This window comes from Pseudopipra pipra, chromosome 14 (genome assembly GCF_036250125.1).
Source record: "Pseudopipra pipra isolate bDixPip1 chromosome 14, bDixPip1.hap1, whole genome shotgun sequence".
In the NCBI taxonomy this organism is placed as follows: Eukaryota; Metazoa; Chordata; class Aves; order Passeriformes; family Pipridae; genus Pseudopipra; species Pseudopipra pipra.
This window is the reverse complement of record NC_087562.1, coordinates 10905917-10924990: the sequence shown is the minus strand read 5'-3', so window position 1 is coordinate 10924990 and position 19074 is coordinate 10905917. Positions and strand designations below refer to the sequence as shown.

The following is a 19074-nucleotide window of genomic DNA, read 5'->3' as shown; positions in this document are numbered from 1 at the left end:
AATTATTTTAAAATAATGCATTCCTTAAGCTGTCTTGCTGAGAAACTCTTATTAAGAGTTAAATACCCCTCCAAGCCTGAGGGAAACACTTCTTTCAACATGATTATAGCAAATGCCAAGCAAAACTTCGGACCTTATTGTTCCAAGCACTGTAGAAAAAGACAGTAGGCAGGTTGCATGCAGCAGTCACATGGGTTTGAGTTAGACATGCACAGAAGTAGAGCCACTGCCCTACTATGTGGCTACAAGCACATGGCAATCAGAGGGAAGCTTCTGTTCTTGATTTGTTCCAGGAAATTCACCCCCTGATAGCTGCTGCCCTAAAGAGCTTAGAGAAAGCTTGAAGTAGGCAAATGTAACTATTAAGCAAGTAAAGAATACAATGGGATGCAGATTTCAGCTATCCCCACTCAGGTATACAAGTGGGATTTCTGTTTAGGAAGGCCTAGCTAAATGGAAAGAGGGACAGGGAATGAAGATTAAAAGAAGCAGGGCTGGAACAAAAAAGGCCTCTGCCAGTAAGATCTCTGCTCCTCAAGGAAATTACCTGCTGCAGCTGCTAAGGCAGGCTTCAGTTCCAGTTTGTTCGCTGTTCAGGTTTCTCTCTTCTTTTGCTCCAAATCCTCCACTTGACTGGGGAAAAGCAGGGATGATGGATAAATCCCATTTGTCCATCGATCTCCACTTGTGAGGGAAGCTATGTGGATCCAGCTGAATCCTGTTTAATTTTCCCAACCTGTGCAGCAATAGCAGCCAGGAACCAAGGTCATAAATGTTTAAATTTCATGCAATTTTATGCATGTCTAGGAAAAATTTTGCTATTTTAGTTCAGAGGTGCAACAAGGTATTTCTTCAGGTGCATAAAATCACTCCAAAAGAGAGTTATTAAAAGAGGCTCCTGCACGATTTGAGCAAGGTCACAGGAAAAATATTTACAAAACACAAACTTATACAAATATGCATGCACAGATGTAACAGCATGATCAATATGACTTCTCTATGGACAATAAAGTCATTATCCATAATTATGACTCAGTTACAATCTTATTATAAAGTTTATTACAGTCGTAAGGATGTTGGGTTAGAAACAGATAATTGCTTATTATAATGAATAAATGAATTAGACAATATGCAGCACTTCAGTGCTAAATTGAAAATAGAAAATGCATCATAATGATGAGACGGTCTATTCAAATTAAGGGAAAAAATTTCATCTGTCACACTAGATTTTGCCAGGACATGCACATGGAAAATGACAATGTTCCTTTAATACTCACAGAATCGTGGAAACAGTCACACTGATCACATCTTTCAGCTAATGGGCAACTGATTTAAAAATCATATTAATAACACAACAATCAATAAAATATTGACTACATTCTTTACTTCAGCCATATGTGTTCAGGCATTTTCAGGAAGTTGTTCAAGTGTAAAATACTGGTTTAAAATTACTATCTGTCACAAAAACTGTTTATCCTGATGTTTCTGTGTGTCACAAACTACAAACCAAACCTGCTTATGAAAAACTCCCAGTGATTTTAGCATTCCAAGCTTCTACATGCTTGTACATTCAGAAGAAGAAATTCTTCTGAAGTATTTGGCACACTTGCCTCCTGTGCTTTGCCGTGGCCTCTGCATATTTCTGGTGTTACCAAGATCTACCTCTTCTTCCTGAACTAGTGAAGAAAGCAACAAGGTTTCAACAAGTTTTTTATATTTCTGTTAACACGTTAAATTATAATGGTTATGTTATATAGCCACCGATCAAAAACAAACCCACAAATAATGTGCTTAACCCACAAATGTGTTTATTGTATTTTTCTTTTCTCAGTGTTTAGGGCAAAAAACCCCAAAATAACCATGACCAATTTAAATAATTACATTATTTGATGCCTAGTTAAGTGAATATACACTAATATGATCTTATGCTTTCCACAGATCTCAATCCAAGTTCTTTCAGAGGTGGAAAAAGGTACATGTGAAAACATCTTGCAGCATTCAAGACCAGGCTGGGTGGAGCTCTGAGCAACCTGGTGTACTGAAGATTGTCCCTGTCTATGGCAGAGGGGTTGGAACTAAATGGTCTTTAAGATTCCTTCCAACCCAAACCATTCTGTGATTCTATGATCTATTTTCCAACATTTTCTGTTACTCTTAGTAGCTAACAGTGATAGCAACATACATTATTGTCTCTCACTCTTAATTGCTGGTTGCTATAGAAACTCAACACTGATTAACATGAGGAACATGACCTTCAGAAAATATGCAATGAATTGAAATTATTAATCCCACCCATCCAACCAACAAGAATGAGACCTTGCCTTTCTAATATCAGACAGTGATAAAACTTTTCATAGGCTTCCAAATGGCATTTTAGACATTATGCCCAAACAGGGCATAAGGAATTTGGAGGGGGAAGAAATACTCATCTTCTAATAGCAAAGCAGAGCTAGAGACAAGGATGGCAAACCCAATGTGTGTTCTAGGTATGTGTGTGAGGCTAACCATTAAGAAAATTATCTTTCTCTGATCCAGACGATGCTATTGAACAAGACACCTAGAAAGGGCAGCTCTCAATATTTGCAATATCTTACATTACTTGCTTGTGTATAATTCTGTCAGATTTTATTGAATTTAGGACAAGATTAGTCAGGAAATTTCAGAATAACAATTCAACAAATGGCCTTGCCACATGACATTTAAAAGAAAAAACCTTAGAAAGTCTGCCAGTCCCCTTGCGGGAACAGAGGATATAGTGACTTTTTTTTCATTCTATAAAACATGTCCTTTAAATATTTACTAGTCTTGTATTTTTTACATGTGGCCACAACCCACGCAAAAGCCCTCTACCTCTCATTAAAGTATGCTTAAGAACATTCACTGCATATGTAATAAGAGTATTAAAGGATCCAGATGTGAATTAGAAAAACAACTGTGTCTATTATAGCTGAATTTCAAACTACTGGAGTAAGATCAAGCAGGAAAGTTGTGGTCTATTCCAGAGCACCACCCACACAATTCTCTGAGCAGGATACCAAATGACAGCAAATGTAACCGGCGAAATGCAAAACAAAGCTGTCACATCTGATTACATTCCCAGTGTCTGAATGGACAACAGACAAGAGATTTTTTCGATCTTCTCAAGCCCTTAAAATAAACTTTGTATCGATGTACAGCCACACGTATCATAAATTTCTAATTAACAACTTTTTTTTTTTTTTTTGCTATAAAGCATCTCATATGATTCAACAAACTTGAGGAATACTTACAGGACTGTTGTGTGGGAATAAATTAAAGGTTCTCTTTTGAAATAGAAGCAGTTTATTTTTGCACTCCAAACTTCAGAGAAGTAAAATTCCAAGATGCATTACAGAAGAGGTGTTAGCAGAAAACAATACCCACACAGTGCTGTTGAAACAGCAACAACTGCAGTTTAAGCAATAGCAACAAATACACTATTAATTTTGAAAGACTATACAATTAGTGTTGTATTTAATTTTGAAAATCATTTGCTTGCTTTGGAATGTACTGCCAGGCAAAGCAAATGGGCAAATGTGTCAACCTCCACCATTTCTAGGAAGTCAGAATTTCTAAATTATTTTTAACCCGTTTTAACCTGTAATGGACAATATACATATATTTCCCTTAAATTTTTTAACCTGATTATAAAGTATTTGCTTTGAGAACTGGTAAGCAAGTTTAGGAACTAAATCTGTGAGGCTAAGTCCATCCCAGCCTGTGTAGGACAGGCACAACCATCACTGCTGTTTGCCAGGGCACAGGAGGGACCCATTCTTTGGATCGGAACAGACTCTGCAGCGCCTGCAAACCCTTCCTCGGGTGTCACATTTACCCTCTGGCACTTACAACCATGGCAGGGGAGATTCTGCAGCGCCAGCTGCTGCAACCACAGGAGGACTCAGGCTGAGTACTCAGGTGGTGGAGTCACAGTCCCTGGAGGTGTTTAAGGAACAACTGGATGTGGCACTCAGTCTTATTGACATGGTGGAGATCGGTCATAGGTTGGACTCGACCTCAGAGGTCTTTTCCAGCCTAATGGATCCTCTGATTCTGTGAATCCTGCAGACACCACTGAAACGCTGCAGTGCCCCAGAGCCCCAAGGGTGGACATAAGAGGGGACAGGGCTGAAGGCACAGCGCCCTCGGGCTGGGAGCGAGGGGCATCTCCAGGGGAGCAGGAGGGAAATCGCTGGCGGCTGCATGAAGGGACAGGGCGTGGGAAGCTGAGGGGAGGCGCAGGACAGAGGAGATTCAGATTAGGTATTAGAAAAAAATATTTCACTTTTCGGCTGGTCAGGCATCAGTCACCATCCCACCTCAGGGGATGGTGAGTACACCACCACTGCCCAGGGCGGTGGTGGAGTCACCATCCCCGGAGGTGTTTAGGAGGCGCCTGGATCTGGCGCTGGGCGATGTGCTTTAGTGGTTACAGTGCTGGTTTGGTGGTTGGACTTGATAATATTAAGAGGTCCCTTTCAACCCTGACGATTCTACGATCCTGTAGGACGCTGTGAGGGCTCTGCAGAGGCAACGATGCCCGAGGAGCCGAGGAGGATGATCACAAGGGAAAACGCCGCGAGCTCGCCGCTCACAGGCGCGGATAATGGATCAGGGATCACAGAAGGGGTCAGGGACCACAGATCAGGGATCAAAGAACAGAGATCACAGATCAGGGATCAGAGATCACAGATCAGGGATCACACATCCCACCACTGCCCCGGCCGCCCCACACCCGCCCTCCACTGCGCCTGCGCCGGACCTCCAGGCCGCCAGGGGGCGACGCGCGCCGCCATCGGTTCCGCCGGTCGGCGGGGCCGGGCCGGGCTCCGCCACAACAGCGCGGCCGCAGCGGGCGGGCCGGGCCGCGGCCATGGGCAAGAAGCACAAGAAGCACAAGTCGGACAAACACCCCTACGAGGGTGGGTCCTTACAGGGAGGGCAGCCGGGCGGTCCCTCAGGCCCCGGGGCCGTTTGGGAAGTTGGGTGTGAGGCTGCGGCAGCGCGGGGGGAGCGCGGCCCTGGCTCCGCCGGCGGGCCCGGGGCGGGGAGATGGGCGTCGGGCTCGGCTCTGTGGGGGGGAGAGGCAGCAAGAGGGTCTGGAAATTAAACCTGGGGCAGTGACAGGCTTTGGAAGGAGCCTGAGGCGGTGCATGGTTGTTCGGGCTGGGGAGTGTGTTTTCTGCGGTACTCACGGTTTGTTTCTCTACTGGTTTAAGAATATGTGGAAAAGCCGCTGAAACTGGTGCTGAAAGTTGGAGGAAGCGAAGTTGCTGAACTCTCCACTGGAAATGCGGGACTTGATTCCGCCCTCTACGAAGACAAATCTGAGCATGAAAAACACAAGGACAGAAAAAGGAAAAAAAGAAAGAAAGGGGAAAAACAAGTTCCCGGAGAAGAAAAGGAGAAGAGAAAGAGAAAAGTTAAGGTATGTGTTCATGCAACTGCATTTTAGGAAAAGGAAAAAAAAAAAAAAAGGCAGCAACTCTGCCTTTCTCTGGGCTTTACATCAGAAGGGGAGCAGATACGACTGTAACCTGTACTCTTAAACTGAAATACATTCAAACTCGGTGTATTAGCTTTGCTGATTCCTTTTTCCCAATTACTCTTATTGGAAAAAGATGAGTAATCTGAAATTTCTAATTTTTTGAAAAATATTAGCAAGTATAAAAGCACAGAGAATTGAAAAGGGGAGGGGAATTCTGTGTCTAAACAAATCCGTTTATAAAAAACATAAAGAAGACTTCACAAGTTCTTAATTAAAAACTAAAAAAAAAGCATTTCCTTGTCAGGGTTCTTAACGTGGTAAGTAATATAACACTTTTTTTGAAGTACTATGAGTACCTCTAATCTTAAATTTCCTGACTATTTCTTACTTAGTTTTTCTAAAACCTTCAAAAATCGTCTTAGGACAATTCTCTGTGCTGAGTTGTTCCTGTCCCCCTTGTGAGGGACACACACCAGACAGCTGTCACATTTTCTAAAAGACTAATTCAGTGATACATTGCATTGTATGGCTGAATTACTTCAGTGTCCAGCAGATGGAGACAGTACATAAAGAATACAAGACAAACTATTCTTATTTTTTAAATTCGTTGAGGTTGTTCTGAAGAATCCAGAGAGTGTTATGTACAGTAACAAAGCTGAGTTTGCAGGTGCTGTTAAGTTTCCATAACAATCTTTCCTAGGAGGATAAAAAGAAACGAGATCGAGACCATGCAGACAGTGAGGGAGAACAGGAAATGAAATGTCAGACCCCTGTCAGGATGGAATTGTCACCAGAGAAACCACTGACGAGCACTTTATCAAAGCAGGAAGGTAGGGGGTTGAAAAAGAAGTTTCTTTTGCTAATTCCTTTTCTCTTTAATTGACTCGTGTTTTATTTTTCTTTGTTTCTATAAGAAGTGATGTGTATTTTTTGCCATCTCTGTTGTTCTCCATCTCGTACAAAAATTTGGAATTAGGTTACTGTATCCTTGTTTTGCAGAGTGGTATCTGGTACCAAGGTCAGAGTGAGCAGAATGTCAAGTAAGGGCAATGAGAAAAGTAGATCCCTTGTATGTATTGTGGGGTTTGCTACTGTATTCTTTCATATTGAATTAATTCTCAAGTTGCATCAGTTTTGTTCAGTTGATTTCTAATATCTCGGAAGCTTAATGCCTCTTGCAGTCAGTTCTGTCTCACACCCTTTTCTCCCCACTTCTTTTTGATCTAGAGGTGGAGCAGACACCACTTCAAGAAGCTCTCAATCAACTCATGAGGCAGCTGCAGAGGTAAATGTCTGTGCTACAGGCTTTTAGAGCCATGGAATGAAAATAACATACAGTAAGGGAAGAGGCATAGAAAAAGTTCAGTTAAAATACTAGTGCTAAATATCTTGCTAAGAGGGCTATTTTGGGAATTTAAATACTAGTTTAAGAACGTGTACTTAGAAGTTCTCCTCAGCTTAAGCTTCTTGTAAACACATCCAGTTTCAAGTGTAAAGTATTTTAAAAAACTTCCAAACCAGGACAATTTTCCAATAATGCAATGCTTTGTTCATAAGAACCTTTTGAAAGGGAGACACAAGAGTTTGGAATCAACTTGCCAAAACTTCTTTTACCTTAAGTTTTCCTATTTTAGCATTAGTCATTATAAAAAGGAAATATGCACTTGAAAACTTCAAATATGTTCTCTTACTGTCTTATTAACCAAATGTCTTTTGATTAATATATTCAAATTTGCAGTTCTTTCAGGCAGTCTCTGGTTTAAGAAAATCTTTCTTGACTTTTGTACAAGAGTAGTTGAATGATCTTTCCCTTTGATTTTAATGCTGGTAGAAACACCCAGGAATGTCACTGTATGTCAGAGATCACTGAAAGTCTTAGGATATGTTAATGTAAAAAAACTATTTTACACAACCTGAAAATTAACATAAATACACACATTCTATCACAACTTCTAGCAACAAGCTTTCCCTTCTGATAACTTCAGAGTAAGCAATGAATTACAAGAATACATTCTTATGACATTTGTTCCTTTTTTTTTTAATAACTTAATTATACCATAATTCATATACCCCTTTATGAAAAGGGGTTCATAAACCCCTTTATGAAAATCCAGAGCCTTAAAAGAAAAAGTTTAGGGTTTTTTTCATCTTGGGAACAGAGGTACTTATCTAAATATAACTTCTAGAATATGTTTGCAGCAGTTTTTTGGTGTATGGGTTTGCCTGTGAGATCTTTTCAGCCTCAAAAGTGAACGATCATGCTGACACAAGCCATTTCTAGCTTTATGTTTCTGATTCCTTTTCAGCTTAATTCTTTCTATTTCATTCCAAACTCTTTGTTATAAGTTGAAACATAAAAAACTGTCTTTCATTTCTTGACAGAAAGGATCCAAGTTCTTTCTTTTCATTTCCTGTGACTGACTTTATTGCCCCTGGCTATTCCATGATCATTAAAAACCCAATGGATTTTAGTACCATGAAAGAGAAGATCAAGAACAATGGGTACCAGTCCATAGAAGAATTAAAGGTAGTACTTTAAATTTTGTTTTTACTACAGAGAAGTATTATGCTCAATTGACTTGAGCTGTAGGATTTTATGAGAGTATGAAGATTCCAGAAAGAATTAGTAGTTCTGCTTGAAGAAGTGCTTCTTGTTGAATTTTTGTAACCAAATAAGTTCTGAAAGTAAAAGAAAAAACAGTTCTGGTTTGTAAATCCGCATCTCCAAAAGCTGCAGGTGGTTTTAGGAACCTGTCAGTTTGTCCTTCAGCCTGTCATTTTAGATCTTTACTTAAGAATTAAGATGTTAGCATTTTTGTCAGACTGCTCTTTTTTGTTTGAGGTATTGCCTCTCCAAAAACAAGGAGTGGTCAATTCATTGGCTTTGCCTGTCTTACTTTTTCCAGACTTATCTGGTCATGTAGATCAACAGCAAGTGAAGGCATGATGAGCTCTGTCCTGTTGACAGCAACCACTTAGCCTGTGCTGCAGCATGTCTAGTGCATTCCAGGGCCTGTTTTGAAAGCCCCTGAAGCTTTTAAAATCTGTGTGGCCTTGTTTCGTTCTGTTTCCTTCAGCAGAAATACTCTAGTTCTTTACTGGGCTAGATGAGGACCTGAGAGATGTAGTTTGTGTGTAATTAACAGTTAGGTAAGATGTTAGTTAATAGTATTGGTTGTATTTTCTTGCACATACTTCTTTAGATCTCTGAAACTACAGAAGAATATTCCCTGTTTCTGGTTAGTTTTTAATTTTAACTTTGTCTCTGTAAACAGCTGAGAATGTGATAAAACAAAGCCTATAGAGGCTTTGCAGTGGGTATAGAAGTGCAGTTTCTAGATCAGTTACTCCAGAAATGAAATTCAAACAAGCTGATGTTTCTTCATTCTAACTGAAGACATTGTAACATTAGTGTGTTCTTTGTAATAGTTTAACTTTGAACTGCAGCTTTTCATTGTCTTATTTATGTTGCTTCACTTTTTGTTTTAATGACTACTGATTGGTCAGGAGGTAGGCAAGTGTAGCTATGAGAGCTTCCATTAAAACTTTTTAAATTTAATTACAAACAATACTTAAGAATACTTTCAGAATGCTTATTGGGCTGAGAGATTCAAGTCTCAAAATGAAGTTGCATACTTATTTCTGTTTACATTTTTAATACATTTCTTAAATTCATTCATTAAAAATGTTCTTTAAGGGTTTTTTCCCTAAAGCTCAAGACACTGCATTTTCAACAAGGTATAGTACACTATAAAATTTTAACTTTCATTCCAAAATTATTAATGTTTGTACAGGATAACTTCAAACTGATGTGTACTAATGCAATGATTTACAACAAACCAGACACCATTTACTACAAAGCTGCAAAAAAACTTCTGCACTCAGGGATGAAGATACTTAGCCAGGTAATAAAAGATACAAACCAAAATAGTAAAAAATATGCTGCTTCTTTTTTTGATCCCTCTTTTTACAGCGATTTCATGAAAATTAATAAAAACTTGCTTAATATTTGTCAAATGCTTGTATATTGGAATTTAAGTAGTACATTGTTTTACCACTGCTGCCAGATCAGAAGAAATAGTCGCATTTTTTATTTAATTTTCTAAACTGCATTTATATTTGCTAGTGTAAGAAAGAAAGAGCTGAAATAAAATCAACCTCTATGTGTAGGTTACAGAAAGATTCTTTGGAGAAACAAATAAAAGGATTTCGGTGTTTTTTAGGAGAGAATTCAGAGCCTGAAACAAAGTATAGAATTCATGGCTGACCTGCAGAAGACAAGGAAGCAGAAGGACAAGACAGAACTGCAGCAAACTGGGGAAGATGAAAATGGTCCCGGGAAAGACAAGGGAGAACCTATGGATGGTGACATTAAAGCATTCAAATCACCTAGCAAAGAACACAAAAAGTGAAGTATTATCTAAGTAACAATTATAGGATACATCCTTTAAATGCTACTGAAACAAGGTGACTGAGGGACCAGAGGATGCAGGTTCTCTCTTTGCTTATACACTAAAACATCTTCATCTCAAGGGAGCAACACTTTATATGAAGTGTCCCCATATGCTAAAACCAATTAAGTTTAGAATAATTTATGATACCATCATTTTTGCATGTAGATAGCCCGGTACTGCTCATCAACTCCATTCCTTCTGTTATTTTCTATTTTAGTGTTCATTTCACAGAACTAGTGTAGTTTTGGAGAAAACTCACAAACATGTCCTTTTAAACATTTTAGCATAAATAACTATAAACCCAGTTTCAGTTACTTTCTCTTTTTTTGGCATAGTAGTTGTATTTGAAACATGTAACTGCCTGGCTACAGAAAGTGTGCTTCCTGAAATAGCTTTTAATGTCTAGAAATACCAGGTTTCAAAATACTAAATCCTTAGGTAGATGGATACTAGATTCTAAAATTGGGAGTATGTAATATACCAAAAATTTTGTGGGAGACCTTTACACAGAGACATTTACAGTTACTAACATAAAAAAGCATTTGCTGATGTGAACTTGTACCACCTGCCTTCCCCAGCTGTATTAAATACAGTCATGTTAAATGACAGTTTTCTGTTAGTTGTCTACAAAACCAGTTTACAGAGTTGGCTAAATTTTGTCATGGTATCCTTTAGTGCTGTTTAGCCAGTTGGTGTTGAGGCTGGTAACTGAGTTGTGTGGGTGTTATTCACAGGAAGGACAAAGACCTGCTTGAAGACAAATTACGAAGCAATAGCTTGGAAAGGGAACAGGAGCAGATTGATCGTATTGTTAGAGAATCTGGAGGCAAGTTAACCAGAAGACTTGCAAACAGCCAGGTAAATATTTGGTAGCTCTGTTCACTTTCTCCACAAACCAGACTTCCTCAGCATCTTAGGTCAGTTGAAACTCCTTGTATGCTTTTGCTACAGCTTACACCATTTTACATGAGTGATCATCTGTCTGACATCCTAAGGGTTAAAAAGGCACATCAGTTGAATGCACACTGAATTTTGTCAGCAGAGCGAGCTGAGCTTAAATTTTCAGAAATTGTTGGTAAAGTAGGAGCCTGAAGAAAATATTTCAAATCTGACCTGTAAAAACCTCATCATTCTGAAACAGGCACATATTTGATCAAAGGTTATTAACATTACAGAAGGACCCAGGTTGGTAATCCTGCACCCATTTCATTTTCTATATGAATTACATTTTTTATCTCGGTCCCTGCAGAAACATTAATGTTTATCATAATTTCTTAATTCCTTGTGCCTATACCAATACTACAGTTATATTTAGTGCCAATAAAAATTTATAGAGCAGCACTCGCTTCTGAGTGACTGATCTTCCTTTCTCATTCCTGCAGGTAGGACACTTCATTGGATGTTTTATTAGTTTAAGGAGAAGGAATCTCAACTACTGTGTAAATTAATATAGTCTGGTCTTATTTCAGTGTGAATTTGAAAGAAGAAAACCAGATGGTACAACAACTCTGGGCCTTCTTAATCCAGTTGACCTTACTGCAGGAGGTAAGTTGGCACAGTTCAGGTAACAAGCCTCTTCCACCTACCTTGTCTGCTGCTTCTTTGCAGGGGCAGATCAGCAAATCCCAACCAAGAACTGAATGCCTCTTTCAATCTGATAAAGATCTGGATTGAAAAAGCTGCAGCTGAGGGATCACGTAGATGGGTTTCAGTTGTGGCTGTTGTTAGGAGCAGCTGGAGGGAGCCCTCAGTGGCTGTTGCTTCTCTGTTTTGTATCAGCCCTTTGTGAGAGCTGCAAGAGAAAGCTTTTATTGTTAGGGAAGAGACTACCTGCCATGTGCTCGGGCACATTTAATTCTTGGGATCCTCCTAAGTCTGGTCGATGTACAGAGTGCAGTATCTGCTGACCCAAAAGATCACAGATATTCTGAGACTGGGAACTGCCTGGGTCCCAAATCATTTTGTCACACAGACTTCAGTATGAAACATTTGGAGAGGAAAACACTTTGAGAGTCATGTCCTGTCTATTCTGAGTTTCTAGATATGAATATTGAATGGGTTTAGACATCTTCATATGCCTTCTCTGTTTCTGTATTTTGATATATCCTATTGAAGAACCAGGTTACTGCCCTGTGAAGCTGGGTATGACAGCAGGAAGGCTTCAGTCAGGAGTTAATACGTTACAAGGGTTCAAAGAAGATAAAAGAAACAAGGTTACTCCAGGTAAGTGCTGATTTTTTAATAAAAAATATAATCCTCTTTACATAAACAAAATACATTGATCTCATTACTAGCACACAAATTTGGAACTAGGGGGTTTTTTTAATGACAAAGCACATTATGACATGTCCCTTCCCATGGCAGGGGGGTTGGAACTAGATGGTCTTTAAGGTCCCTTCTAAGCCAAACCATTCTGTGATTCTTTGTGTCTATGACACAACTAAATAGCACGTCAAAGTCCAGCTTAATTTGCACATAAAAAAGGGGCAGCATATTTACTATTCATCTTCATTGAGAAGAGAAACTGCTAGATAAAGAAAGGGTTCTGGTAGCTTTCAAAGAGCCTAGGGGAAAGCCTGAGAACCTGTTACCAGCATGAGGCTGTTCCTATTGTGCTAAGGCACACGGTGTTGTTAATGACACATTTGCAGATACAAATGCATTTGATTTAGAGGTTACTAAAAGATGTTACAGTGTGAACAGGTGGTGTTCTGTGAAAGCTCGTTTTCACCTTAAGAAATACATTCCTAAAAATTTCTTTTCTGGGATTGTTTTACTGCCCTTTCTCGTTTTATCTGCTGCATGCATATCACAGGTAATAATTAATACTGTTGTTATTCATTAGTGACATACTTGAATTATGGACCCTTTAGTTCCTATGCGCCAACATACGATTCTACATTTGCCAACATCAGCAAAGAAGATTCTGACTTAATCTATTCAACATATGGGGAAGACTCTAATCAAGGATCTTCCAGGTAATCCAGCCAGGATGCATAGTACAGCTTACATGTCCAGAAGCAGTTCTGTGCAGCTCTGCAGCATGGGCTGTCTTTGCTGTGGAATGATTTCACTGCTGTCTTCGTAGCTCAGGGAGTTTTGTTTGTTTAAAAAGCAAATACTTAGTAAAAGAACCTGCCTCTAAAGTGAAATTAGCCAAGGTGGAAGAATTTTGATACTACTAATCCCTAGGAACACCCTGTCTAAAACTTAAATGTATTTATAACTAACTGAAGGACTCAAGTTCAAAGCTAGAAAAATGTTGAGTGGTACAAGTGTTTATACAAACTGGATTTTTTTAGCATTAATTAAAATTAATTACAGCCTTGAATGTCAAATGCTGACCAAACTACTATGGACACAGTGGATAGTGGGAGAGCTGAGTCCAAACACAGTGGTTCCCAATATAATCCTTTAATAGTGTGTATTCTGCCTACATTTCATATTATTTACTACAGTAAAAATAATTAATTCTTACTGTTTTTATTATTCTTGATTATAAAAACTTCAAAGCCCTTTTGTTTTATGAGAATTTCACAAATAGCATACACATTGTATAAATTCATATGAAATGGGGGAATATTTAAGTGTAAACATGAAGTGCCTGTGCAAGTTTGCTTTCATGCTGATGAAGGTGCCTGAGCCAGTACACTTTTCCAAGTTTTTCCAGTTTTCACATTCTGAATGAGTTCCCCAGCTACAGAAGGCATGGCTGATTAAACTAAAGCAAGCCATTTACATCAAATGCTGTGCTACTTTTTGTATTCTCCATGCTGTACACGTTGGTTTGACCTTACATAACTTTTTTGCATTAAATGTTTGATATGAAAGTAGTTACCTTAACTATCTTTATTCTTTCAGTATTCAAGATTTTTTTATGAAATCCCAAGATTATCCTCTCTTAATGGCTGATAGTTTGCTTGATGTTCTAACTAAAGGAGGACATTCTAGAGCTCTCAGAGAACTAGAAATGGTAAGAGTGGATTTGAATACTGTCTGGTCTTTGGTTTTAGCACACAAGCTCTAAAGCAAGAGAAAGATGATGCTGATCCTATTGATGGGCTCCCTTTTAATTGGTAACATTTGAAAGTGAAAATTGATCTTTGCCTGCAGTGGCTGCATTTTCTGGAAAGAGATTATTCTGACTTGTTAATTAGTGAAACATGAATATTAACAACATGCTGTAGATATAGACATAGTCACACATTCTTTGTCTACTTTCCCATTCTCATTATCACTGGCTCCTGTTCCATTTAGTAAGCAAATAGCAATAAGTAGTTGTTTAGAAATGATGTGATCATTGACAGGCTTTCTTGTTTCCATGAAAAGTTTGTCATGTTTCAAGCAGCCACTGTTTAGTTCTGGAGAATTAGTAAGTAGTTTTCTACTTTACTTGGTGCAGTGCTTTTAAACTCAAATATCTGCTGTGTAAAGATACCAAACACTGACTCTTCAAATTCTTAGGAGATCTCAGTCATGTCTATGCTAAACCTGACTGGAATCAAAGATTTGATGACTTAATTGACAAGCCAAGAATTATTTGAGAATCTCCTCAGGGCAGTTCCTGTTAACTAAAAGTCTTGCTTTGAGTTTCAAATCAATACAAACTGTTGAAATTAACAGATTGTAGCCTTTTACTAATGGGTCAAATATTACCTAAATCAATACCAGAAATAGTTTGTGGACTAAAGATCATGTTTTAGCCTCAGTTCAGACCTTTGCTTAGCATTATGAGTTCAGCTCTTTTCTAGTACCCAATAGTGGCACTGACTGACAGGGTTCAGCCACTTACTGTTGCCAGTATTAAGAGAAATACAGTTATGTTCAGAAACAGAAAACATTTCAGCCATTAATGAACACCCTTCCTTTTCTTCCTGACCCCTGTAAATAGTCTGTGATGTGACATCATATCTGAACTTTGCAAAGAGCAATAAAACCTACGCTGTAAAAACATATTTTAGTAAACAATATCTCAGGAAAGATCCTAAAAAATAGCTGCATTTTAACTTACTTTACAGAGGAAGCTCATTATGACATTGTATATTTACTTCCCTTTAAAAGTACTGCATTTTGTAAGATTTTACTTTGAACTTAAGAGAGTAATTTTGATGCCTTCTTTAAAAATCTATTCAGCCACTGGAGGAAGCTGAAGGCCCACATGAAAGAAGTGATGCAATAAAAGATGTAAAGGTAAATTTTTTCTATGTTAATTAACTACTCTAACCAACCTAAGCCCACAGGTATAAAACTCCTACAACTGTAAGGTCTGTGCAGCCACACTGAGACTTTGACAAGCTCTAAATACACACCAGGACTCGTGACAATGACGTGCTCCTTTTAGGCATTAGCAGACTAAGATTCTCCAAAAAGTTGTCTTAACTATATGTCAAGAGAACTGGAAGAAAATGCTTATATATTTTTGTTTGTGATTGTTGGGAGCTATAGTTTTGGTTTTATCTTAATCTAGTCTGGTTTAACATGAACTTGTAATATAAATTTAAGATGCCACATGATACATAGTGGTCTTGGAGAAGTTCTCGCTTTGTGCCCCTGCAGGCAATATAATAGAGCTTTCAAATCATTGCACCCAAACTTTGCTCAGTTAGAGAAAGCAGTTTTAGGGCAAGGGCTGCTCTCCTGAAGCCTTCAATTCAATAAAATCTGCTTTAAGTGAGCTCAAGGAATTTTTAAGTTGTTTTTTAATTGGGATGCTGGTCCTAAATTACTACATCATTTGTGCATGTCCCCAGTGGTTTTGGCAGATGCCATTTTCTATTTGGCTATTAAATAGAATAGTAAACTGAGTAACTGTAGAACAGTAAGTTTCACAAGGTGTCTTTTCAGCTTTCCCTCTGTATGTTCACCTGTTTTGCAGAGCAGACTTAACTTTGACTTCGTGTTCTGATTTTCCCAAAACAATTTTGTTGTTTCAAGGCTGAGCTAAGTATTATCTAAATTATTACTTGCTGCCTTTTTTTTTTCTTCAGATTATGGAAATTGATATTGCTGCCAGGTTGGATACTGTTAATAATGACAGACTTACAGCACTAAAGGCAGTCACAAACTTTGGTATGCCTATAGAAGAGTTTGATTCTGAGGGTGAGTTTTCTTGGTAGTCATACTTCTGATATATGCCTGCAACTGTTTCAGTTTCTCAGTCCTTTACCATATTTTATATCATAATATAAGTAAATATACTCTCTTACTAATCAGGACTTTCTTTTCCTCTTAAACAGAGGCTGAAATCTTCCAGAGGAAACTTGATGAAACAACAAAGCTGCTCAGAGAACTGCAGGATGCTCAAAACGAACGACTAAGTACAAAACCACCCCCTAATATGATTTGTCTTCTGGGTCCATCTTACAGGGAAATGCATTTGGGTAAATACACTTTTTTCTGATCATTCTTGCAGAATTGATAAGTCCCAACTTGTCTCAACTCCAAGAAAGAAAGAAGTTCAAGAGCTATAGTGCAGAATACGTGCCCTGTTAGGCCTAGAAGATTAAATTTTTTTGTATGTAAAGCCAAATGAAAGTTTTGAACAGTAATTGCAGGTATTTCCTCTTTATTTGTAAGTGTCCCTAGAACTGATTGGAGCTTTCTCTAATGCCATGGGACAGACAATAGCCAAACACCTCTAACTCCATGAGTTTTACAAAGTGTCTTTGAACAAGGGTTGCTTAAGTATAACAAAGTTCTTATTGCAAGGACAGTTTTGGTCCAGGTTGGATCTGGTTACCGGCCTGCCGTGTTACACCAGTTAATACCAGTCAGACACTCTTCCTGCAGGTTTGTGTCTGTACATAGCATATAAATACATGCACTTGTCTTTTCTAGCGGAGAGAGTAACCAATAACCTGAAAGAACTTGCACAACAAGTGACTCCAGGTGATATTGTCAGTACATATGGAATCCGGAAAGCAATGGGAATCTCAGTTCCTGTACCTGACACAGAAGACAGCTGGGTAGATTTGACAGAGGGTGAGTATACAAAAACATGTCATAGCATCATAGAAACAAAACCACATCTGCAAATCATTAAGACTGGCTTGTGGTAGGAATTGCAGTAGCATAGTTCCAGTTTTCACTTCTCTCCTTTTTAAATTCTGTTTCAAATGGAAAGTTGCTGTCTTTGGTCTCAGTCCGAAGTTAATCTTTTGGATATATGGAATGTGGTTACTTTACCATCCATCTTACAGCATTGCCAAATTTTAAAGGTTGGCACTTCATTCAGTTTTAGTTTTCCATTTACCGTGAATTTGCAGAAGAGTTAAAATTCCTCACTTGCTGAAACAAGGACTCCGTGCTTCCTTCTCCTCCAGGCTTTTGGCTGTGCACTCCTTCTGCTTAATTTGGCCAGCTGTCGTGCTTTGTAAGTTGACAGCACCTTCATCCAGCCAAAAGTAACGGCTGTTTTTGCTGGATTAGGGAGTCTGGTCAGTGGAAAGTCTCAATATCAAAACCAGACCTGCCCCTTGTGGCACATGCATGGCCAAAGCATACCCAGATAGGTAATAAGGGATAAGGCAGAGGAGAATTTCCTCTCAAGAAATGTAATTCACACAACAAATTTACTCAATCTGTGGCTTATTAAAGTTTTCCTTAAATAACATTTTAACTGAAAGAGCAGGATTACTTCAAGAACTTATTCATATTCTCAAGGAAACTGCTCAAGAAATTTCAATTTCAAAATTATTGAGCATTTTCTTACTCATAGCACTGCACCAGAGAAGCTGTGTAACAGAACCAACTAAAACACAGGATTTTCTGGGACCGTTGCAGTACAGCTAACAAAGGACTATCTGCACAAATAGCAAATTACTTGAGGAGTGCTCTGCTCTATATGCATGTCTTTCACTTGAACATTTTATGTGTTCAGTGACCTGGTATCTGTTGTAAACTTTCAGACTTTGAAGAGCCTAAAAAGACCATCACCATCCCTGAAAACGAGTGTGGCGCAGTTACAGGCTGAAGGTTCAGTTCAGTTTACAGCTGTTTGTTTGATTCTGTTTAAGAACCAGGTAAAGGTCCTTCAGGTGCATTCACCATATGTGTATATTGTGTGTTAAACTACTTTTGTTTATTAAATTTTGGAACTGATGGCTTTTGAAGTTGAAGGGTTTGTATTAGAGTTCCTTCTGCTACATAAATGCACTAAATTATTCTTTTTGCATTCTGTATTATTTTAAAGCATTTTAAGTTTTCCTAGATTGTCAAGTGTTTGGAAAAGTCAAAGCATAGTGAAAATGTGCCTATATACAGTGCAGGGACTCAGCCAGAAGTTTCTAAATGCAACATATAGACTCTGTCTCTGAGTCTGGTTAGTACAAACGTCAGTAGTATCTGAACATGCAACTTCCTCTTTTTAAAATTACTGTGCAACTCTCTTGAACACGAGGAAGAGAAATAAACTTTTTATATAAAACCAATGTGTGTGATGAATTAACGAAAGCTCAGCTTTGTGAAACTTTGAATGTGCATGAATCTCTTAGAGAAACCTCACTCTCTCCTCACATATCCCGAAACTTGGGGGCAAGCTTAGGTGAGACCAGCAGGTGAGACTAACAAAGCCACCTGCTGTCAGCAGCAGTACAGTGGACTCAGAAACACTGGGATAGACAATTCTTCATATTACTTGGAGGTATTACTAGGCACTGTCTGGGTAATGATTCTAGGTTTGCTTATCAGAAAGGAGCATATATTTAGAAGCCTCCTCACATTAAAAGTCACTTCCCTGTTCACCAAAGCTGCAGAGAAAGCAGACCAACAGCACAGCTCTTAGGCACAGAGAATTCCAGCAGTGTTACAGGTGGAGCCAGTGACTCATCCAAGAAGGCTCATCACTTACTCTCACACCATCACAGTGCTATGCACAGCTTTTACCACAGGCATCCTTAATTTTTAAATATTGCTTCTTTTTACTCCATGATTCCAGTATAACCTTGGACTTGAAGAGGAATGTCATGTAGTGTTCCAGTTCCATCTGATCAGTCATCACTGATGTGTGCAGTGGCAGGGAACTGAACTAAGAGGTAACTTAAAGGCAAAGCAGTATCATGAATTCCACTCTCTAACCCCAGCCATGCCCATCATCCTTGCCCTCCCTTCCTTCCT

At 38.7% G+C, this 19074-nt stretch overlaps 1 protein-coding gene across 1 annotated transcript; it reads left to right on the top strand.

Moving 5' to 3' along the window:
* The first annotated feature begins 4806 nt into the window (after window positions 1-4806).
* BRD7 (bromodomain containing 7) lies at window positions 4807-18385 on the top strand. The gene is made up of 17 exons (XM_064671150.1): window positions 4807-4940; window positions 5238-5446; window positions 6207-6336; window positions 6734-6791; window positions 7889-8033; window positions 9301-9411; window positions 9730-9914; window positions 10695-10818; window positions 11430-11505; window positions 12076-12183; window positions 12806-12938; window positions 13822-13933; window positions 15094-15150; window positions 15948-16059; window positions 16197-16340; window positions 16798-16941; window positions 17868-18385. Exons 1-17 carry the CDS (start codon window positions 4892-4894, stop codon window positions 17930-17932), a joined length of 1962 nt encoding a protein of 653 aa, XP_064527220.1. The 5' UTR covers window positions 4807-4891; the 3' UTR covers window positions 17933-18385.
* The last annotated feature ends 689 nt before the right edge of the window (window positions 18386-19074 follow it).